The sequence below is a fragment of the Glycine soja genome, chromosome 15 (genome assembly GCF_004193775.1).
Source record: "Glycine soja cultivar W05 chromosome 15, ASM419377v2, whole genome shotgun sequence".
NCBI lineage: Eukaryota > Viridiplantae > Streptophyta > Magnoliopsida > Fabales > Fabaceae > Glycine > Glycine soja.
This window is the reverse complement of record NC_041016.1, coordinates 6,752,272-6,776,654: the sequence shown is the minus strand read 5'-3', so window position 1 is coordinate 6,776,654 and position 24,383 is coordinate 6,752,272. Positions and strand designations below refer to the sequence as shown.

The 24,383-nt window shown below is 33.1% G+C and overlaps 2 protein-coding genes and 2 pseudogenes across 2 annotated transcripts; all 4 read right to left on the bottom strand.

Moving 5' to 3' along the window:
* Window positions 1-1,992: 1,992 nt before the first annotated feature.
* Window positions 1,993-4,672, bottom strand: LOC114386810 (annotated as a pseudogene).
* A 330-nt stretch (window positions 4,673-5,002) lies between these two features.
* LOC114385735 lies at window positions 5,003-6,441 on the bottom strand (annotated as a pseudogene).
* A 1,330-nt stretch (window positions 6,442-7,771) lies between these two features.
* Window positions 7,772-13,954, bottom strand: LOC114387801 (protein NRT1/ PTR FAMILY 4.6-like). The gene is made up of 6 exons (XM_028348005.1): window positions 13,890-13,954; window positions 13,680-13,812; window positions 13,043-13,260; window positions 9,972-10,415; window positions 9,169-9,296; window positions 7,772-8,819 (listed from the first exon to the last, which is right to left on the bottom strand). Exons 1-6 carry the CDS (start codon window positions 13,890-13,892, stop codon window positions 7,946-7,948), a joined length of 1,800 nt encoding a protein of 599 aa, XP_028203806.1. The 5' UTR covers window positions 13,893-13,954; the 3' UTR covers window positions 7,772-7,945.
* A 2,535-nt stretch (window positions 13,955-16,489) lies between these two features.
* Window positions 16,490-23,713, bottom strand: LOC114388377 (MACPF domain-containing protein CAD1-like). Its single transcript, XM_028348824.1, has 6 exons — window positions 23,283-23,713; window positions 21,264-21,502; window positions 19,456-19,651; window positions 19,047-19,230; window positions 18,081-18,235; window positions 16,490-17,391 (listed from the first exon to the last, which is right to left on the bottom strand). Exons 1-6 carry the CDS (start codon window positions 23,544-23,546, stop codon window positions 16,750-16,752), a joined length of 1,680 nt encoding a protein of 559 aa, XP_028204625.1. The 5' UTR covers window positions 23,547-23,713; the 3' UTR covers window positions 16,490-16,749.
* Window positions 23,714-24,383: the final 670 nt, after the last annotated feature.

Sequence of the window (24,383 nt, the reverse complement as noted above, 5' to 3'; positions counted from 1 at the left end):
AGATATAGTCTCTAATCTATATCTATATAACATTACATTCTAGACGGAGCTAGCAATTACCTTTATATTGTTCATTTAACAGTGTGTTTTCTCAGTTTGTCCTTTCTACATATTGGGCTATTTTTGGGGTGTGTGGCGGGCTTCAGTTCTTTACGATTGACCAATGAAAGTTGGAGATTTGTTGGATTTGTTGCGAATAAATCATCATTTCACCCCTAAATTAAGTATTAGTTTCTTTCCTAAATAATCCCCAAGTAATGAAAAATCCTTCAAATAAGTCCCTGGAAGTTAGTCGTAAAATATATCAATTAATGTAAGGACTAAATCGATGGATATTCAATTGTTTTGGTCGAATTTTAATTAAATGTGTATAATTAGAAAAAGGAACATTTAATGCATGGTCGTTTCCTTTTTAATGTGTAGTAGTATCCTCTTATCAGAAACTGTTAAGATGTCTGATATGTTCATGTTCATGAAATGAATTATTTGAATATTGGAGTGAAAATATTATGGTCAAAAGTCTGAGATTTTATCTTTACAAAAGGCATGTTTCCGGTGGAAATTTACTGAGTTTTGCTTCGAATCGCGTAGTATTTTCATTAGAATGTGTGGGATGTTCGACAATAATCTTTGTTTTGTTTACATGAATTATAGGGATAAAAAATTCAGGCATGAAATGTGGATGCAAACAGAGTTGTCTGTGAACGCAACACCACTGAAGCATTTCAAAAAGGTATCTGAAGGTAAAAAAAACCTGACACCAAGGTTAGTGCATCAGCAAAACAAGTGAAGGTTTAACTTGCTATTACGATGGCACTATCCCTTTTCCTTTAAAAATGATTAACCTTAACAATTGTTTGGTTTGTTGTGATGATTGAAGTTAAATGATGGAAGGATAAGTTATGAAGTATTTAGTTTTTTTAATTTGAGCTTCTAAATAAGGAATAGGATCTTTGTTCCTGCCTTCCAGGATGCCAAGAATAAAAGCATTTCAAAATGTATTGATCTTGGCCGGAGATAATCTAATGTCGAACGGATCAGTTGGACCTTGTGCAACTATACAGTGTAATTATTTTATAGAATGGATAATTTCTTCATTTTCTTTTCAAAAGTTCTGATTTATGTCCCTTACAAATGAAAAGAGTCACGCTCATAGAAATGTTGATATTACAGTTTCATGTGCTGCTGTGGATGACAGGTGTGTTCCGTAAAATGTGTTTCTTTTTATTGCTTAATATCGTTATGCTGTAAGACGAAGTATTATGCTTAATTCTTTCTAGGGTGAGTGAATAGAAACAACTAATTTCCTGCAAAAAAAAAAAAAATTACAAATTTGATTACCTGGTTTTCACTCTTCAGCCATGTATCAGCTTGTGGATTGGTTAAAGTGGACGACATGTCATATCATTCAATTTTCAGAAAAAACCAAAGGGTAATTCACAAGATAACCTAATGCTGCATCTTTCTATTTTATGTAATCTGGTAATCCTATCGTATTTGTTCACTAATAGAAAGAAAAAGAAAAAGAAAATAGCATCCTTAATTTTAAGTCTTTCCTCATGCTTAAGAGTGAACAAGATCAACTTACTACTTAGCAATATAGCATTTATAAATTCAGTATTACTTATAAAACCACACAAGATCGTTGGAGATTTTGATTATGCTTACCACAAAAGACTGGATTTTCAAACTTCTGTACCAAAAATAGTCTATGAAAATAATTAATTAGACGTAAAAAAATTCTTTGAAGTCCATTATCGCATGCACAAGGAGGAAATTGGTGGATTTGCACTGCATAAGTGGCCTTGAGGCCCAATCTTATGCATGGAATTTCATGCATTTTACTAGTCACTTTGAAAGCTTTTAAAATAAGTTGATGTTTAAACAGCAGAAACAATGCTAAACTAAGTAGGACATGTGCCTTTTAACATACCCAAAAACTACAACATGAACAACAGGAACGAATTCAAGCAACATACACAGTAAAAGTATAATCACGACCAACTTCGAAGTTCAAACAACAAAAACAACAAACTAATATGATAACTGTCTGTATCACTTAATAAAATAGGATAGGGCAACTGTCCATGTCTTCATCTTCTCCAGCGGTCTCAGTTTCTCTCCAGTCCAAACCTGCGTTTTACACCCGCCAAATTAATGGCGATCCAAACCAGAAGATTATCTCTCATGTCAAACACAAACTTGAAATATGCATGTCTCCAAGATCTCTTCAACACCAAACTGCCACACACAAGCCAGAAGCCCGTAATGTACCCTATAGCTATGCTTGCATATAACCACAACCTTTCAGTTTTGTCATCATCTTCATCAGCACCATCTTCATGTTTCTTTTCTTGCGCTCCATTTTCAGGAAAAAATAATGAGAAATTAGTTGGCAATTGACCCCCGCAAAGTTGAGGGTTGCCTTCATAAGTTGATGGATCATTAAAGGTCCCAAATTGATTAGCAACTGGAATTTGTACAGACAGGTTATCGTATGACAAATTCAAAAAGCTCAAGAAAGTCATGGAAGTCATGCTTGCAGGGATTGGACCCGAAAGACTGTTGTGTGAAAGATCAAGACTTTCTAAATCTGTTAATGATCCAACGTTGTTGGGTATGTTCCCAATTAGCCTATTGCAGGCCAAATTAAGGACACCCAAGTGAGTTAGCTCTGTTAAAGACTCTGGTATCTCTCCTGGAAGGTAATTGTTAGAAAGATCAATGGTGGAATGCACTGGCATTTGGTTCAAGTATTCAATTAATCTTCCTTTCAGGACCAAGTCTATATGCATCGTGTATGGTACAAAGCCAAGTTATGAAACCGCCCTATAAATAAAATAAGTCTGCTGGAGTTTGAAACCATCCACATCACCCAAACACAATGGTATAGAACCTGATAGGTTGTTGTTTGCCAGATCCAATAAATGAAGATAAGGTAGACGACAGAGCTCCTCTGGAATGCTTCCTGTGAGTGTGTTGCCTCTTGACAGTAACTCTGATAGCAAAGGAAGGTTCTTGGTGATCTCTTTTGGCATAGACCAAAAAACCTTTTGTTTCCCAAGGAGAGAGTTTGCAGACTAGTACAATTTTGAAAGGCTGAAGACAAATCTGCAGAAAGCTTATTGTTGCTCAATTCTAGGATAAAAAGTGAAGGCAGAGAGCATATTGAAGTTGGAATTCCACCTGACAGACTGTTGTTGGATAGATCAATGATTTCTAGTCTCTGCATACCCATCCCAAACACAGGGATTTCTCCTGTCAAATGATTTTTGGATAGATCAAGATAACTCAAATTTTGAATCCTAGTTATGGATAGTGGAATGCTCCTATTCAAGAGGTCATTTGAGAGATCCAACTCCTTCAAATGTGACATCTCTTCCCCAATATTGGCTGGCAATGTTCCGGACAGTAAGCTGTACCTGAGATAGAGAGCAGTGACACCAGACCAAATTGGGATTGGTCCCTTCAACTGGTTGAAAGCAAAGTTAACCTTAGGTGAATTTGAGGAAGAGAAGTTCATTTTCTTTGGTAGGTATCTACTTATTTTGTTGTGAGAAAGATCTAGCTGCTCAATATGAGAGGACATGTTGTAAAGCCATCCAAGTATCTCCTCAGAAATTCCAACATTTTCTAGGATTACATTCTCCAAGGACATTTGGTTTCTCAGCCAGTTAGGAAATGTAGGGCCAACTTGACAATCACGAATTTCAACTTGATACAAATGCTTAAAAGGTGGAATCCAATCTTGTGTCACTTTCAAGGCAAATGGGTTCCTTTTAGATGATATAGAGAAAAGGAGTAGGTCTGTGAGATTATGGAAAATTGGAAATGAATATTTGTCATTGTGCCTTCCCAATTGTTCTTGAGCAGGTTTAGATCGTACAACTTTGTTAGTTGACCAATACTTTCTGGAATTTTCCCATTCATCATGTTGCCTTCCAAGTTCAGAGTATCTAGATTTGATAAGTTTCCCATAGTTGCTGGTACAAGACCTGAGAGTGAGTTGCTTGATAGATCAAGGTGAGACAGTCTGCTGAGTTGTCCTAAAGAATGTGGCAATTTCCCAGATAGTTGATTGGAACTTAAATCCAAAAACTCTAGACTTTGGTAGCAACAGGATGACAAGGTCTCCAACATTTGAATTATATCGCCGGTGAGATCATTACCCCAAGGGGACCTCTTAGAGATGAAGAATAAAGATCAAGTTCTGTGAGATTGCTCAAATTGAACAACCATGAAGGTATTGAGGAATTAAAATCATTCACAGATAGATCAAGCACGGAAAGAGATGTAATATTTTCAAATGGAAGAGTTGGAGGGAGAATACGAAGATTGCAAATGGACAAATGTAACACTAACAAAGATGGCATCATATTCAAAGCTCGAAACATCTCATCAGACGTGCTGGTAATATTGACAAAATCCATGTGAAGATACTGAAGCGAATACAGAGCAGAAAGCCAGCTTACATCTCTTACCCTTAGTGCTGAATACGGTGTAGAGACATCAAGACAATGCAAATTTGACAAATTGCCAATTTGACTAGGGATCTTTCCAGAAAAATTTGCATAGGATAGGTCAAGGTAATGCAACATATGGAGAGAACCTATAAATTTTAGAATGGGGATTCTTTTGAAGTCATTGAACTTAGGTCCAAGTGACTAAGATGTTTCAAGTGACATGTTTGTGTAGAATTTTATCAGCATTTGCTTTGTAAAGTCTGGGGTGTGAGATTGATGCATACCTACCTGTTGTGACTCTATTGATAGCAAGCAGCTCAAGATGTTGATAGGAAGTTGGGATTGCTTGCACACTCTATGTATTAGTTGTTGCTCTCTTCTGTTTGATTTCATTATTTCTTGTAGTACTGTAGTAAAAAATCAGTTACTATATTGGGGCGTAATTACCGCCTTTCTCTAACGATTTCTTTTCTTTATATTCCTATAATGCTCACAAATAATTGATTTAATGCAAAGAAGCGAAGTAAACGCGTATTCAGTAAATTTGGAAGCAAGTAAATGATTTAAATTTTTGTAGACATGAAAGTGTCTTTAACTACAGCTGTCATTTATTTAACCCATTAACATTTTTATGTAAAGCCATACTGCCAAACATTTCATGCATTTATTTAGCTTATCCCCTTAATCTATAATTGCATACATATATCATATACATAATTCTGATTTGTTCACTCAAAATCAGACAAAGAGTTATATATGGTTCAAGGAAAAGGTGCCCTAACTTCATTTCAGTCTCCTCAATGTTAATGCCAAATCCTTTGCCATGTTGCTTCCAATAGTCTGCCAAAGGGTTGATCATCTCTGGCTCTGGAATCTCCAACCTTGAGCTTTTCAGACCATCTGAGGAAATATTGTATTTGGCATCCCTCTCAAGCACCAAGTCTGCCCTCACCAAACCAGGACTCACTGCTTGTGGAGACATCATCAGGGCTGGTGCACAGGAAGCCTATCCCCTGCATTTCCATTTTCCACAAATAGGTTGCCTTGTGAGAACACATGCATGTAAATGTTCACCTTCTCAAAAATTAAAAAAAAGTTGTACTGCTACTCAAAACAATTGCTAAGATCATATCACAGCACAACCACATTACACATATAGCCATATATATGTGATTCTGAATTTGAAGTAAAAAAATTTAATATAGATGTACAACATATATATATAACAGATGTTAGATAGATCTTTTGTTATATCACATCATGCCACTTTTTTTTCAACCACGTAATTAGAGTCTTTGACTCCCATAGAATCTCGAGATATCTCACAAGTTTCAGTCAAAGGACATCCGATGAGACTAACTCTTAGTCTGAGATTTAATCAGATTTAAAGCTCTTTTGTCTTTCTCAAGAGTGTATTTTAAGCTGTCCCACAATCTCAGCATGTATTGCCAACTAAGCTACACCTCTTGGATCATCATGTCACCTATTATACCTCTATATTTATCCTTTAATTAAAGGAGTAACACACAGTTGAAGATACTCGTGCAAATTAAATACTACTAATTTTCTATTTTCTTATAAAAAAAACTGAAAACAAAAACAAAATATTTCTATATATATATATATATATACCTCTGTCAACCTGCCACGTACACCAGAATTTGCCGTAAGTTTGGGCAAAGTTTTCGAGGTCTGGCATGGCAATAACCTCAGGAACTCTGGGATTCACCAACAGACATTATTTAATCTGCACCACCAGCACATTTTTCTATATTAACTAATTCACAAAGGAAAAACACATGCATAGCACAGAATATATAATGTATACGAATTACGAAACCTCATAAGCATGAGAATGCCAAAGCTTCTGCTCCTCGGGAGGAAAGGTTTCAAAGACATCAGCAGGAACAATGTACTCCACACTTATCGCACACACCCACAACACAACTAAAATATTTATAAAAGCAAAACAATTGAGTTAGTGAAAGTTGAAACTAAAAGAGAGAAAAGAAGAAGACCGAGGAGAAGAGCATTGATTTCATCGGTATCATAGACAGCACACTGGATGAAGTTCTGGCTGAGTCTGGAGCAGTAGTGGTGTGTCTCAATCTGGCGAGACATGTCATGGCTATAGATGGCGAAGGAACACACGTGCTGTCTTGTCGGTTGAAGCCATTGTTTGATTGTTGAAAATTTGACTGGATCAGTGATGTTCTATAAAGCGTGGCGCTTCTCCTCCTCAAGCATCTCATGACTCATACATATATAAGCTGAAGTGGAGAAAGTGGGTTGAGGTTTTGGTTCCACGTAGACATGCATGGTGCTTACGTGGCTCAGTGTAGAGAGACTGTGTTGGCATTTTGGTAGAACTAGGAGTAAGCAGTTGGAGCTCAGAAACAACTAAGGCAGTAGAAGTCAACAGATTTCATTTAGCTATCTTCCTCAAAACTTAATTACTTAACTACAAATTTTCTAGAGGCGGTTCGAATTCACAAATCCAAGTAATGATATGTGAATTATTTTTTATTTTAAACATTTTATTAATATTTTTATTTTTTTATCATATTATAAATTATAATTTTTTTTCTTTCTAGGATAGCATATGTCTTATGCAGTGTCTATTAATCATTTTTTAATTTTATATTCTCTTCTCTTTATTTTTTCATTTATTTAATAATATTGATCGTTATGTATCTAAATTGTTGTCTCTGTTTTAGCTTTTGTGGTGCCTCGGTGATTAAAGAGGAGAGTGCCTATAAATAATGTTATTTTTATTTATAATTTAACATACACTTGCACATAATACTTTTTTATCTTTTTAAATTACAGTATTTATTTTATCTCATATTTTTCTTTCTTCTTTGCTTATTATATAACTATTTCATTGGAGTTTGTCAAGGAGTCCTCTGTGCAGCACAGAAATGTTAGATAAAAGAGTGACTTTTATAGTTTTAATTATGACCTAAATGTGTATTTTTTTTATAAGCTTTATGTGTATATTTTATAAGAAATATAAAAGGGTCCTTTTAGTTTTTCTTTTTTGGAAAAAAATTGAGTACGTCTTAAGGTTATTAAAATTTGAATTTGCAATAAATACTTGTTTGAGTGTTGTTAAACTATATTACTTATTGTCGATTAAGTAATATATTGATTTAATTCATGGAATGATCGATGCAAGGTACACTAAGATTTTTTACGATTATGAATTTTTCTGCGGGGTATATGGGAACAATAATGCAGTTAGTCTCATGTACCAAAAAAACAGAAGCGTCTCTCATTCACATTATTTATGATTGATGTGATCAATGTGAAGAAAAGAAAAGAAAAATAGATATCATTGTGCCTAAAGGCATGGGAAAGATAATATAGTACACATGGATTATATATGAATGTCTTTGAGACTATGCTCTCCAAATTATATGAAGAAAAGAAACGACCACTTCTCTATTTTGTCTCTATAGCCTCTTTTTCCTTCCCCACATTCACTTCTTTGAATTGCCACCAGGGACTAAAGGGCTTTGAGACCTGTACTTGTACCTCATTGAAACTAACAAATAGATAAAGAAGTTGATCAAGCTCACTATAGAAAGGAACAAGTAGAACAAATTGAGATGGTTTCTATTAATATTGTTCCCTGCTAACCAGCCCCCACTGCTAGTGATATGCTTGGTGGCTCCATTCACACTTTTTACCACTATGGTACTAGCAAAATACCCAAGTGCCATAGAGCTCCAAAGGAAGCAGGTTGATGTAGATTTAAGCCCTTTTGGTGCCTCTGAATAGAAAAACTGAAGCAACCCCACATAGGTAAACATGTCAGCAATGCCAAATATAAAGTACTGAAAAGAAAGCCAAAATGTGCTTATGGGCAATGGTGGCATAAGTATTGGCACAGCATCAAGCATGTTGTTGTCTCTGGCCACTCTTTTCCTTTTCACCTCTATAACTGAAGCCACGGCCATGGATATGCAAGAGAGTACTAGACCAACTCCTATGCGCTGCAAGTGTGTGACACCGGTTGGAATGCCAGTGATTTTGCGCATAACAGGCACAAAAATGAAATCGTAGATAGGAACAATAATGATTAGGAAAGAAACTGGGATGATTGGGAGGGATGCGGGAGGGATGTGAAAATGCTTGGTGAAAGTGGTGTCCATGGTGTAGCCTTGTTGGATTGAAAAGGTTTGCAGCTGAGCTAGGCAAAGGGTCATTATAATTGTGCAGCAGAATATTGGGATCATGCCAAGAACAATTTTGGCATTTTCTACTTGGGTGACCCTACAAAGTTTCCATGGGCTTGATGGTTTCTCAGATTGCACTCCATGTTTTATTTGGATGGCTGCTCTGTCTAAAAACCTGTGAAAGGGGAACATCAGTTTAGAACCAAATACATTGGAATTGGAGTGACAGTTCATAAAATGTTACCAAAAGGTACATTTTATATTAACAAATGATCGATCTAAGACCTTTTAAAATAATCTTGTGTCACTTTTACAAATGAGTTATGACTTATGAGTAATGAGTTGTGATCAAGTGACATAGAATTATGTGGGTGTTTGGTAACATGTTAGGGATCCACATTTAGTGTAAAATCACATTGAAAACAACACAAAAGTAACTATTTTTTACTTCAAGGGTCCAGATTGAGTGCAATTCAATGTGTTACTGAACACATTGTGTTACTTAGACGCGAGTGGAATTAAACCTTAAAGTGTCTCTATGAGGTAGAAACTCTATTTCCTCAGCAGCTTCCTTGTCTTGTTCAATCTCGTACAGTTCTGTTGGATTTTCAGGAAGAGGAAGATTTCTATTGCGGATTGCAGCAACGTAGACCTGGAAAATGCATGAGCAAAGATTAGAACAAACAGCTTGACCAATGCAATATAATCCTCCAAAACCTGCCTACTGTTAACTTCAAATTATTCAATTCATTCCAAATTCAAATTGAAACCTGTCCTTCTTCAGGATTATAAAAAATAAAAAGATGTTGAATCTATCTAGAAGTTGTTTCCATTATAAAGTCTGTATTATTCAAAAGATTTTAATGCCACTAACACCATATTGAAATGTCATGTTAAGGGTAGACCCAATATATAGAAAAGTGTGGACTGAGTTGTATCATAATCAAACATGAGAGAGATACTTTGCAAAAGATTCGAACCAATTAATCTCAATCCCTCTGTTTTTACATACACTTTTGATTGCCTTTATTTATCACATGCCTTGTCATAGTGATAAGAATTAGTTGTATAAGCAATAGAATTTATTTTATGAAAAACAGCCTATCTAGTATGAATGGTCAAAATCATAGTTCAAAATATAGAGCTTCTTATTGTTTTTATATGTAGTTGCGATAAATATTCAAATGAGAGTTTTGTCGCTTATAGTAGCTCTAACCAGTTCAAATAATATTGTCTCCAAACTCCAGTTGAGGATACTGAGGTCTATACCAAAATAAAAATTGTTTTTATCTGCAGAATAAACAATGAGGTTTACAAAGGCATATACCTGAATGATCTCATTGAAAGCATTTGTTCCTTGACCAACACGAAATCTGTATAGTGGCAGTCCAGCTGCAAAGATAACGATACCTAAAAATATAGCAATGGTGCCAATACCAAAGCCCCAATCCCAACCCTTGTTGATCTGTATCCACACAATGAACGTTAAGCTGACTGCACCACCAAAGCAAATGGCTAACAAGAGGGTGTTGAAGAAGGTGGACATTCGCCTCTCTTCTCGAGGGTCCTTTTCATCAAACTGATCTGCACCATGTGATGGTAGGGCAGCTTTCACTCCTGCACTGCCAAAAGCCAACAGGTATAGGCCAATGAACAGAAGAGCTTCTTGGCCACCACTCGGTGTTTTGCAGTGAGCAGTTATATCATAAATGTTGCAAAGGGGTGGCTTAAGGCTGGGATAGTGTGCTTGTGCTGTAAGCAATGCAAGTCCCTACAAACACATGATCAACCACAACCTAATGAATTTGTATTCTTTTTGTTTTGTTAAGCAAAAGGGTGTGTAGAGGTGACAGGGTAGGACAACATCCCGACAAGACACTCCTTATATCCCAAAAAATACCAGCTTCTTATTTTTCAAGAGGTGAATAAAATAATTTTTTCTAAACCTTTATGTTATGAATTCTTGAGGATATATTATATATATAGACATTATCTAAAAGATTTTATCATTCAATTAATAAATAAATAATTTAACTTTTAGAATCATGATCAATTTATACATATGTGTACTATGTTCTATTGATTGTAAATATTATATGCCTTAATTATTATATTACGTATATAATTGTTATTATATATGTGGTTTCATATAATTGTTATAATATTATATATTTTTATTTAGGATGAGAATGATATTTATTTATAATTACCCCAAATAAGATGGGAAAAGATTATGGATACTTTTTATGATGGAGTAGGTAGTCGAACATTATTATATAAGATATGGACTCATAGATCCTATAAAGAATATGAAATCTATACTGATTTATATTTATTTGGATGTGATGAAATGTTGTATTTATTCTAGAACATGAGAAAGAATCTATTGAGTTTGAAAAGTTTTGAAGACATAATTTTCATAAATATATTTATTTTAGTTTGATTAGTACTTTAGAATAAGATGTTGGGTATAACTACTTTTATTATATTTTATCTCATATTTTGATAATAATATTTTCTTTTTATAAAAACTTATTTATTTGACTTATTTTATTATACGATGTATTTTCAAACTACTTTAAGATTTTATTGTTTTAGTATATTTTATTATGAATTGTTATTATAATAAATTACACCTCATCCTACCTAAACTCTGTTGCACTACAAGACGATATATATATATATATATATATATGCCCACGAGATAAAACCGAAAAGCTATAAGAACTTGTAGTTAGGAAGATCCCACCAAACAAAAGTCTGAAAAAAAAATTCATAAAAAAAGTTCCGGACATGCATTTTGAATATTATTCAATGTAAAAACTTTGTGTCAACATTCAATAAAATTTTATCATTTTATCACATCATAAAGTAAATTTCTATTGAATGTTAGTGTTACACTCTTTTTTTGCTGGATTTTATCATGCAGAGATATAAAGTTAATTTAGTAATAAAGAAAGAAAAAAAAAGTAAAAAAGTAAAAAAATATTGTGAATTCGAATTTTGTATTAACAAAATTAATATACTAATAACTAATATTTTCCAATTAAAAAATTACAATACTTATATAATAATTTATAATTAGATAATAATGAAAAATGTTACACACGATATATTGTTTTATAAGATTTTTACAAGTTAATTAAACAATTGAAAATTATTTTCGATGTGATTTTTAAAATTTTATTTTAAAATTCAATAATCTTATTATACATAATATTTTATAATTAAATAAAAATTAAAAAAATATTTACCCAGTTAATGTATTTAAATTAAATTCTTTCTTTAATTACTAGTGAAAATCAAAACAAAAAATTATCAATCTTGCATCTGACAATGTACTTATATTATTATTATTATTATTATTTTGTACTAATACGATTAGATCAATCCTTATTCTAAAATTTAAATAATTTGAAAGTTATTTTATTAAAATGATGTAACAAAAGATGCATCCTTATGTATAATTGATGCTCATTGGCTATATTTGGGTGATCTAGCCGATGGACTCGACTTAACATCTGTGGCCGAGTGCATCAATGTTCTTCCAATAACATGATCTCCTTAACATTGTCAATTTTCTTTTTTATTTTAGTATTAAATTATTTTGTTTTACAATCACACTAACAAAGTTAAAACTTTTTTTTTCTTGAGAATAACAAAGTTAGAACTCAAGATACGCAAATCTCTTTATTACTGAGCCAATCATAGTGAATTCATTTTAGTATATATGAAATGTTATTTATACTTAATTCAGTAGAATGTAATGCGTCACTTTGATTTGATTTGAGAGGAAATAAATTTGAACCAATTAAAATCAAATTTTAAGCTGGATTTAGGGAAAAAAAATCCATAAATTTGAATTAGATCAACCAGACAAAAAATGGACGAATTTGAGTGTTGGTGAAGAAAAATAATTTGGAAATTTACTACTTATTATTGATTAAAATTGTGTTTGGTCAATCACAAACAAATACTATTTTTATAGTCGATTCTGATTTGAGTGTTGTTGTAAATTTATGAAGTATGAATATTTCTCTTATTTAAAGTGTTGTCGTGTCATACACGTTTTTAACACCTAAACACTTGTTAACCCTTTTTATTAAGTATTTGATTCAAAAATTACTTTTTGTTGACTTAAACATTTAAACTATTACATTTATACAATTAATATACTTTAAAAAATATAAAATATTGGTTTAAATGTTAGTCATATTTTATTTAATTATATATATATATATATATAAGGTATTCTCATGTCTTAAATTTTATACATTAACCATGTTAAAACGTCCTTGTGTTTATGTAGTGTCCGATATCCGTATTTATTCATAGCTGTCAATAGCGCCAGTTTAGTTGGATGTTGACCACAATTAGGAGGGAAGTTTTGTAGCTTACCACAAACTCGAAGACCCCAGAAATTAAAACAGATCTGTATCTGCCAATCCATGTGTCAGCAAGAACAGCCACTGGAATGGCGAGTATGTAACCGGTTCCCATGTAGTTGGTGAGCATGTTAGCTGCATCTGGTATACTATAATGCATTATCCCACTGAAGTATGGCACCGAGTTCACAGCTAGTGAAAATGTTCCCAAATTCTCGAAACCAATCATAGCTGCATCCAAATTGAAATTAGTAAATGCATATGTCACTGCACCATTGACCATCAAAAAAATCTGCAAAGAGAATCTTAATACAAAATCCAGTAGTACACAGTAAAAAAAATGAATATGCTACTTTCTGGGTTAGAAGTCATCATCAAAAGGTTGATACCTTTTCTAGGAATCTTCAAGGGTATGGTGTCTATGAATTAGTTTCCATGAATAAACTAACCCCTCAACTTCAAAACTACTAACCTCCGAAAGAAATATAAAAGACAAAGTAGAAGTAAACATTTTTCTTGCTTTTGAGTAGTAAAATAACACAAACCACCACCTAAATTTTACGTTGGTTAATGATCTTTCTTGTCATGCAATAACGACGGAAAATGTTCATAATCAACCTAAACAATACCTTAGTGTCATTGTTTATTACCTAGTATGAGCACAGAAGCACACATCCCCCCATATTTGAATTTAAGAGCTCGTCTTCCTTTCCAATCCACTTTATTTTCATCAACCAGCTGAAAATCTGCTTCCTCTTTCACATCTACAACCTCGGGCTTTTCCTGCATGATCAAATGTGAAAAACCATATAACGAGAGAGCCGAAAGGGTAGTAGTAAGTGCATGAAAAAAATAAATACCATGGCTATATATGCAGAGCACTTGTTAGTAGCCGATTCAAAAGAAAAAGCAGGACGGGCGAAATTACAATGGCAGTAGGGAAGACCAACTCTGTCTATATATACATTCAATTCTACTATTCGAGACTTATTACTCCAAATAAAACAAAATAAAAACTGTGGCAATGTATAAAAGTTAAATGAAAACATGATACTTGACACCTAGACACTTATTAGAAAAATAAAAATAAAAATAAAAAGATTTTGGACACTTTTTAGATGTCTGCAAGCCTTTAGGGAGATAAAAATAAACAAGAGATAAATTATTAATATAATAAATGATGTGATGTGACAAAGGAAAGAAATAAAAAAAAATATGAGTTTCACGTATATTATTATTGATCAGGACATTTTATTTAACAATGAAAAGTATTAGAAAGAGATATAAAAAAATGATTTTTATATTCTTTTAATATTGTGTTTTTCTTTTTACAATTTGAACATATGTAGAAAAAGAGAAATAAAACATAAGATGTGTGATAAAAGACAAAATAGGTTTAAAGAGAATATCCGAGAAATATGTTATAAAAATAAAATAGCTCTTAAAAAATATTTTAAAAAAATGTGATGACAAGGAATGGATGGCTGATAAACGGATTTATTTAGACAGAATCCTATGCTATGCCTTTGGTTGATAGCAAAATGCTTTGGACAACATTCGCCGATTTTAGAAGCGGAAAATCCCAAGTCTATCTGTCAACTAAGAATCAAAATGGCGGGTCGTCCTACGTTGTTATCTCCGAAAAATATCCAATATTTTATTTAAATTAACGCTCCTATAGTTGGGAAATAACTGGCACATCTTAATACATAGTTTTAACCTTTAATGTTATGTCAATCTCGTTTTAGATGGTTTCTAAAAATTTGTAGTGGAAACAATCCACGGCCTCTGGCATATGCCCATACTTATCTGGTAATTAGTATTTTACCCAACCACACATCAAATAAACATCTTCATTGTTACTCCGTTTCCTATGTGTTCATTTTCTTTTTTATTCCTCCACAAGGTAAAACTGAGAGATGGATGCAGAAGGTACAAGGGAGTATTAGCATTTGAAGAGTTTTTTCCACTTCGGTGAATATATGTTTACATTTTACAAACTAGCATTCGTAATATATGACTATGGTTAACTAAACCTAAACTGCATCAACGCCACACTTTATTTGTTTTGAATCTTAATATTGCCAACAAATTTTATTCTTTTTCATTTTTTTTAATTCAAAATAACCAACATGAAAATCACTTTTTTCCACCGCCAGAGTTTTGACTGACTTTTACATAATTTGTCAACTGTTTTTAACGTACAATTTGATTTATTTATTTATTTAAAATAAATGTTGGTTCAATGGGTAAAGATTGAACTTGTATCTCATATGGACACGAGTTTTAATTCCATTGTATATGTAAGAATATTATTAATGAGTGATATGTAATTATTTTTATAAGTGTTAAGTGAGTCTTGAGACATATCTTCATCCTGATAAATCCATAAATCCAATTTATTTAAACTTTTATTAATAAAAAAAATGAGATTGAAACAGGACACAGTGTATTGCGATGCAATAACTTCTGAGAAGCATAACTATATTTTGAGATGGAAAATATTCATCAGCAATCCTTAGTGAGAAGCACAACTAAAAAGCAATTACTGTACTGTTTAGTGTCACAGAAAAGAGCATAGTGTTGCCACGTTTCTTTAAAATCTAAGAGATGCCAACTGATATAGACATGTCAAGCGTTCACGATAGACCATATTAATAGAATCAAACAAAGTTGCATGATTGGTGATTATTTGTATGGGTAAAGGAAGGGTGAGTGAAAAGCCCCACTTGTTGCTTCTACTATTATCTCAACTAGCTCAGCAAATATCTCCAATCAGTTAAAAATTTCAAGCAGACAGCTGAAAGTCTTCTTCAGATAAAGTTCTCTGTAAATATTTATAAAATAAGAATATAAGAAGAAAAAATGAATTGAGTTGATTTCATAAGTTAAAATCTAACTTTATGTACTTTAGCTTTTATGAAAATTCTCTCATTTAACATTTTCCGAAACTAAAATGCAAAAATTGATTTTAACTTAAGAAAGAATTTATATTCCTTATTTGTTTTTTTTTTCCTATAAGTGCTTACCAAAAACTTTATTCAAACATGACCTAATTAGATCGCTGCCAAGATGATTTTCCTATTACCAATGAATTAAACGTTAAAGAAAAGCTGTATTCACCTCCTCTTCCCAATTTCACCCTGACGCTTTTCCTTTTACAATTACAGAAAACGACACTTCATCAATTTTTTGCTGCTTACTATTACCATGGTGGCATTATAATTATAATTTAAGAGAATTAAGAACTGTCCAGCACATATCTTCAACAGATTGTATTTGCAATGAAAAATAAAGCTGCAATATACTCAGCTGATTTAGCTAAAGATAGTTGCAATTTTTATGTTCTTTATGGTTCCACGTGAAATGTCACGTCCTCAACAGAAAGATTTTGGAGAATAACAATTTCCCAATTATTTTATTCTGTCCGTCAACAACATTATCTTCAAGCGAAATGGTATAGTATAAAAATAAAATAAAAGGTCATTATCTGTCTGTCTACAAAAGTCATTATATCCTTTGTCCAGTAAATAAACAAAAATTGAATTTAAGTGTAGAAATGTAATCAACGACTAAATGACCATTTAACAAAATAACTAAAGCAAAATCTACAACACAAAAAACTCCGAGATTCCCTGTGCAAAGAATGCTTGACTTCTGTTTCTAATGTGAAGGGAAAAAATAACAAATAACAAATAGAAAAAAGAAGAAGAATATCAATCAATAGTTAAGCAAAGAGTATTTTATCCGCAGCACAATTTTTCCTTTTTCAACTCCAAGCTTAGCCCCTGTAACTAACCAATGACCAGGAATATCTTGGGGGCCTTTGGACATTTCTGTCATGTCCACAATCTTTGCCAGTTTTCCAATATGGATTGAACTATCTTCCTTTTTATCTTCGGAGGTTTTCTTTGTCAATGACGATGAAGCACCATCCGACCTCTGTGCAGCAGGAGTGGAGGGATTGTGATCCCACACGGAACGGCGTATTGTACATCCTGGTACCTTAGAGAAAAGGAGCTTAAGGTGTAACACATTTTTGGCACCAAAGTCCCAAACACCAAGCTGGGCACCTGTGACGATGTGAACACCAGACAGGTCCCCAATGCTAGTTTCAGTGTACTCAATTGGTGCAGTGCTTACATGGGAGAAGTTCTTCCACTTGATTGGTTCAAACCAACGGCTGTCTTGCTCTTCGGGACCATGCCACTTGGGAGCACCTATGGCCATGTGTGCGTCCCAGTGAGGTTGAAGGTTCTTCGGGAGTGAGACTAAATGCTGCAAATGAATAGCAAGTCGATTCTGTTTGCTGCCCTCTAGGCTAAGCCTAAGTCCAGTTACAGGCTTGCGTCCAACTGTTACCTGCAACACCAAGGCATTGTGTTACTTGGCGAGGGAAGAAATTTCAAACATGCTTGTAATATTGCAGAGTTAACTGCTTACAAATGGAAAGTACATGTTGTATTTTCAAAAACTCAAGAAACCAAGTGTAATAAGTGTGGAATCACGAACTTGCTCCACAAATTCTATAATCAAGTTAGAATAAATGAAGGATTAATGCAGAACTCCAGATAGACACAAATAAGCCAGTTAGCAAACCAAAACATATGTCCCTATCAAAGGGGACAACTTTTGGTTTCTTATTGCAACATGAATATCATAATCCATGCCATAAAGATTCAACAAAGTTTTACCTTGGTTATTGAGGACCTGAAAACAACCCTCCTCTTTTATTAAGACTTGGGACCAACTATTTAATGATTTTCAGCAATAACAACATAGGTAGAATTCTTGTTGAAATTCCAATAAACCTTGTCATTTCTCACTTTTACAGGCTACCTTGCTTTGTTTTACTCTCTCAAAGTTAACAGTAAATTGACTGAGAAAGTATCTGAAACATCTTGATAGTTTAGCTTCAATTCAATCAAATAGGTGATATAATGATAATCATAGTTTTAGCATTCATTCTATGTTCTGGGTTGTGAATTGTCCTTTTTTATTTGGCATAATATGATGCCCTATTCAGTCAAGTAGAATTTAGTAAAGATTACCTGATCTGGACTGACAAAAAGCTTAGGTCCCATCAAGCTGAACTGAAGAGACTGACAGACAGGTTCCTTTCTTTGTAGATTATTCTGCTCTGGTGCCCAAACTCGAGTTATTTGGAAATCCAAGAAATACTGTAGGTCTTCGATAGGTGGTTTGTCTGGTTAATACAACAGATGGGTAAATTATAGATTATATATTATGCCATAAAACTACAATATCAGTTGTCATACTTATCCAGAAATCGTCGTGTCTGGGGTCAATGTCCCAGTTTACTACCTCAATTTCCTTTAATTTTGGTAATTACATAGTTAGTTTTATTGTGGTGTCAAGCTATCTCTTCTTGCAGCTACATATAATCTGAGTAGATTAATGCCATTTAGATCAAGAAAATTTGTTGAACGCATGACAATGCATGGGGTGGTAAAGAAACCAAAGGAGTGGAAGTAACTACCTACAATCATTACATGTATCAAACAAATCATATAAATTCTTACAACTTTCACAAAATCCTTTCCGTGCAAATCAGCATTTTCCATCTGAATATTACAAAATTGCCACCATGAGCCTGTGCCGATTTGGGTAAAATAATTTTTCAAAAAAGACAGATTTGAATGACTTAAATAAATATCTATAAGGAAGCAGACTGCCGTCAAAAACAGTATTCATCAAACTTTCAAAAAACCTTTTCTTTTAATTATCTTATTTATTATTCTTTTACATTTCTGTTTGGGTTGAGTTTGTATTTAAATTTTATTTAGCTTATGCAGCTAAAAATTTATTGTTAAGAAAGTTTCATTGTAAATCCACAAGAGTCAAACTGCTTTCAAAACCATCTTGATTGATATTGGAATTTATATTCTGAGAAAGTCTATCACTCATGGGACTCATTAGTTCATTAACCTTTAATAATTATAATAAGCAACAATAAAAATTAATTTCACAGCATTAATAATTGGATTAGAACTTACACTCCAGATATAGATCTATAGCACGGGCCAAATATTTTACGCCTGGCACTCCTTCAAGAAGAGAAACAATGGGTGTAAAGTTCATGTTAATGATATCTGGTGCCAATTTGACAGTTTCCGCCCATTTAGTATGACTTTGCTCAAGATCATCCCCTCCTCTCCTCCTAAATATGACAGTAACATCCTACAGCAACAAAAAGAAAGGTCACTACTCTGACATTTCTGTGAGTATTGAATCAGTGACTAAATTCTTTTCAATGAAATAGAGTGCAAATGCAAGAAACAAATGAACAAGACTAAACCAGAATGTATTTCCCTAAAATAAAGGAAGTTGCATAAACAATCTGAAGTAGAAGAAGTTATCTGTTTACAGAGTAATAGTGGGGTAAAGGCATTTCTTAATACTGACCTTCTCCTTGTACTTTAAAGGACCAGGACCGGAAAAGTTCTTAACATCACGAAACCTATCATCTCCAATGTCCTTTACATAGTTTTCAATGTCTGAAGCAGACAAAGAAGATGATTGGTGCTGCCTGATATACACTACATCTCTTCCACCAACAGTTGCAGATGTAACAATATGGGTACCATAATTCTCAATAAAACTGAAAAGAAGAAAGTGCAGAAGTTTCCAATTAGAACTTGACCCTGTCCATTCCATCTAGCTAGTGCAAATATAACTATTTCTTGTTTAAATATATAATTTAGTCCCTATAGATGTTGTGGATTTTCAATTTGGTCCCTATACGTAAAAACTTATTGAATTGGTTCCTAAAGTACAAACATTACCAATTTGGTCTCTGTCGTTATACATTAACCGTTGACTTCTTAATTTGGTCCATATATATGTAGCGAATTCTTAATTTGGTCCCTATACCTGTAGCGAATTCTTAATTTGGTCCCTATACCTGTAGCGCATTCTTACTTTGGTCCTTACATAGGGACCAAATTAACAATGTGCTACATGTATAGGAACCAAATTAATAATGCATAAGGGACTTACAGTGGTGGGGACCAAACCGGTAATGTTTATATATAGCCCAATTTAATAAGTTTTCATGTATAGGGACCGAATTGAGGATCAAAGACATGTATAGGGACTAAATTATATGTTTAACCTTATTCCTTTTCGGACTTTTGAGGGGAAAGGGGATAAATTTTAGGACAAATCAACTTAAGTCAGACTATAAATATGCTTTGTGCAATCTTTACTGTCTATTATGGCAACAAAGATAAATTTCATTGTCTTCTGCATAACAATGGGGCAAAGGCATCACATTTGACACATGGCATAGTAAAATGTCGCATTAGAAGTATGAAGTTATCACGTCACTGTAACTCCGTATGGTATTTGAAAATTGAAATTGAAATCAGTAATTTAAAATCATGTCTTAGACAAGTCATCAGAAGACAAATTAGATTCTAATATCACCCATCAATCTTAGCTTCACAAGCTTTCCATATATGACTCACAGTAAATGAATAAATACACACATAAGGATTTTGTAAATTTAAGTTTCTTGTTTCACAAAAATATATTAGTAACAAAACTGCTATGGATAAACATTAATAAATGCTGAAATTACTTTACTCCAGTCAACAAAATTTTGGTTCACTTCTCTTTAACACCATAATTGAAGCCCAGGAATCATATATATCAGTCGATTTTGAAGTAGAGTCTGCGTGTAAAACATAAAATCTAACAATTACAAAATTTCTTCCATGTTCATACACATCAAGCCAAAACCATTTTCTACATAAAGAGATAATTAAAGACTCCCTCCAGTCCTTTAATAAGAAACAAATGAGTCCATTTTTTCATCCTAATTATAAGAAACATGGACTCACTTTTAGATGCATTAATTGCTAATTCATTTTAATATCCATAATTTGTTGTGAAATCTGTTAATGAGATGTTCTCTCATTCTTCATGCAAGTGGGTGCATTTATTGGCCCATTAACAATATAAGCCACATTCATTGGGGAAAAAAACAATTATCTTTAAAACTATGTGTAGTGTCATTAAATATTACCACTACTTAAATCATTTAATGTTATGGGTATTTTTGTAATAAAATTTGAATTTCTGACATTATTAACTAAAATTAACTAACTTACCTACTTTTATTGTTTTTGATGAATTAGTTATTTGTTTGTTATAAAAATGACTAAAGGGAGTACTATTTACAGAAAAAAAAAAAAAAAAACATAGTGTACCTAGCCAAGGATGTTGGATCCCAAGAGTAAGGAACAGCACGCTTTACTTCATCAGTCAAGACCAAATTTAGTTTGTTTAATTTAACTTCAACCAGAGGAATGAAATATCCAACCATAGCAAGGGATTTGGTGGCTGCTGCATCAGCCATCCAGCAGCCCGTAAAATTGAACATGGAATTAAAGCTTCCAAGTGGAATCTGTCCTGCTATGCCTGACCTCCCATTGAAATATTTTGCCATCTGAAAAATTCAGTATTGTCACCAAAACCACTTAACTGACTTTGTATGGTGATCAATGGGATGAACATGTCTATTTCAAGTATAAGAAAAACCCAAATAAGCCAAAAGAAATAATGCATCTTTCATACAAAAAAACAACCAAAGGCTATTCTCGCCAGGCTACAAGGATTCTAGCAACCATCATGCTAAATCATGTACGATGTATTATTGTCTCCTGCCATGTCTTTTTTAGTCTCTATCTACCGTTGTCTTGCAAGTGCAGACTATTTTAAATAATATTACATCATTTTTCTCTTTTATAGGAGTCACTTCAACTTTCTTCAAAACGGTCAAACTATCATACCATCCACTCTCCTTTCCTCATTGAACTTAAATTCCATATATTCTGTCTTTGGACCTACTCAAATAAAAACCCTAGGCATCCAAATGATTTCTCATCACGCATTTCTTCTTTAAAACTCAAATATTAATACATCAAGAAACACACAACAGAGAGACTCTGTAAATAAGACTCAAAGTTTATAAATGAACGCTATTAATAAAATCATGAACAGAGTCTAGTAAAATATAAGGTTCTCAACCCATCATGGTGACTATTAGATCGTGACAAGTAGACTATTGCAAAGTGCAAACCACCATTTGGGTAAACTTTGAACAAAAACAAATAGAGAATTGCACTATTCCCATTCAAAATCATATTTGCAAGTCCATTTTTTTTATAACACCAGCACTATAACTATAGCCAAATAATATATACCAATAATCATCAATTCCATAACAAGATAAGATCAGAAATGGAGTAGGCTGCTCGAAGGAACTGTAGAATTACAAAACAGAAAACTTTTTTATATGGTAAGTTATTCATTATTCTGAAAGAAGCTAAATTTGCAATAATGCTCGAAGAAAACGTCATGAAGTAGTTTCAACAAGATATATTGATAATACCAATCTCTCTCCACTACTTTATCATTCTCATATTTTTGAAGAATTTGCTGCACTACTCTTCGGAGTTCAGATTATTAGCTATTTAAAAATAAATCCAAGTTTTATATCCTTTATAAAGAAATTGATCCTAACCTCCAAACACGCCACTACTTCCTTTAGAGACAAGATACTTGTTTTAAAAAAATAGTAATAATATTAAAACAATAACAAGTAGAAAATATGCAGAAGTTACAAGATAAAATAAAGTCCTGATGGAGATAGAGAAATTATATCTAGAATGTATTCAGAGCTTAAGATTGTTAAACACCAATGCAGGGTCTAAGTCATGTAAAGTGTGCTTTAAGTGAACTTCCTGAACATGTTCTGCTTGACAAAAAAAATTAATTTATGCCTTTTATAGACATAAAAGAGTTCATAGGAACTATCCAAATCCTATTTCAGAAACTAGGGACCCAAAGGAACCAATCTGCAAAAACCATTATGATCTCAAGTAAGGATGCATTTGAACATTCCTAGCAAAACCATCCACGTGGCATACTAATCAAGAAACCAAATGAAGCAAGGAACAGAATTAGCTCTATGTTAAGTTAGGCAATGCAGTTAGAAAATACAATCCAAGTCCAACACATTGAAATCACAAGCCAACTCACCCAGCAAATAAAAACAACAACATAATAAAAAAAAAACAAAAAAAAATTGAAAATTTTTCCTGCCCCAGATGCTTTTTCATTCATTTCCTTGTATTTCCTCTTAGAATCAAGCCAAGAAGAAACAAAATAAAAATAAATCTAGAAACAAAAGGGGTGAATGAAAAGTGAATGAAGAGAATCATCACCTCAAGGAAACTACAAACAGGGGTCATCTCTATACCTCTCTTCCCAGGTGACCAATCAATGTCCACAGAGACATTGGGAATAACGAGGTCATGGGAGAGAGGAAGATTCTTGGTGTGGTCCTCATCAAGGTGAACAAGCCTTGAGCCAGGAGCACCCTTGCAGTAGAGAAGCCTAATATCTGATGTGACATCAAAGCCACGACCCAGAGCTTGGATTGAGTTGCCAAGAGTAGCAGAGAGAGAATCTGAAGTTGGGTTTTCCATAAATTTGATGTTATGAGGATGAACAATAGCAACAGCAATTGTTAAAGGTGCAGTCTTTTGAGAGTGCTACAGAGAAGAGAAGGTTGGACCTCGTTGTCACTCTGTTGTTCTCTTTCTCTTGTTCTCAAATTCTCAACAAAGGTAAGCTATTCCAGTTTGACTGGAACAACATCAACACAATAAATAATATATTGTCTGAAAACGCGTTTTTTTTGCAATCTGTAGGGACCATTGTCCATACACATGCATCAGAGGAGGCTTTTATTTTCTTTTCTGTTTTGTTATTTTTGTTTAACTAATTAATCTTTTGGGCATTATTATACTTGGTTTAATGAATTTTTCGTTTTAGTTTCTGTACTTAATTTTTTGTAAAAAATTTATATGTCAAAACTTTTTATGTTTCTATGTTGGGACGAATTTACACTTATCAACAAATTAACAGAAAGTCAAACAGAAAAATATGAAAACTAAAATGTATAAAGCTTTTGAGAATAAAGATTAAAACAAAAAAGCTAATGCAGATATGGGGCGGGGGATCAATTAAACCTTTTATTTTTTATTTTTGTGAAGATTTGAAACTGAACTGGCTTTTTTTTTTCTTCTTTTTTGTACAGAGGTACTTATGTTATTTATTTGTTTTTTCTAAATAATGTTGCCGGAAGTAATATTGATAGTGTTCATAATAATTCTACTCGATTCGAGTAGAATTTCTTTCGTAAAGAATATTACATAAAAATATTGATTCAACTTTATAGAATTATTATGAAAAACAAATTCTCTATCTAATGGATAAAGTCTCTCTTTGTCTATGTAATGCATTAGTTCATCTCATGTGAT

What these genes read in the sequence shown, in the direction of transcription:
- LOC114387801 (XM_028348005.1), bottom strand. An exon ending in TGCTTCTGTGCTCATACTAG is followed by an intron (nt 13,261 to 13,679) that starts GTAATAAACAAT and finishes ATTTGGATGCAG; the next exon opens with CTATGATTGGTTTCGAGAAT. An exon ending in CCTCATAGAGACACTTTAAG is followed by an intron (nt 8,820 to 9,168) that starts GTTTAATTCCAC and finishes CCCCTTTCACAG; the next exon opens with GTTTTTAGACAGAGCAGCCA.
- LOC114388377 (XM_028348824.1), bottom strand. Translation starts at nt 23,546, where the DNA reads ATGGAAAACCCAACTTCAGATTCTCTCTCTGCTACTCTTGGCAACTCA. An exon ending in GATCCAACATCCTTGGCTAG is followed by an intron (nt 19,652 to 21,263) that starts GTACACTATGTT and finishes TCTTCTTTTCAG; the next exon opens with TTTTATTGAGAATTATGGTA. An exon ending in TATAGATCTATATCTGGAGT is followed by an intron (nt 18,236 to 19,046) that starts GTAAGTTCTAAT and finishes TGTATTAACCAG; the next exon opens with ACAAACCACCTATCGAAGAC.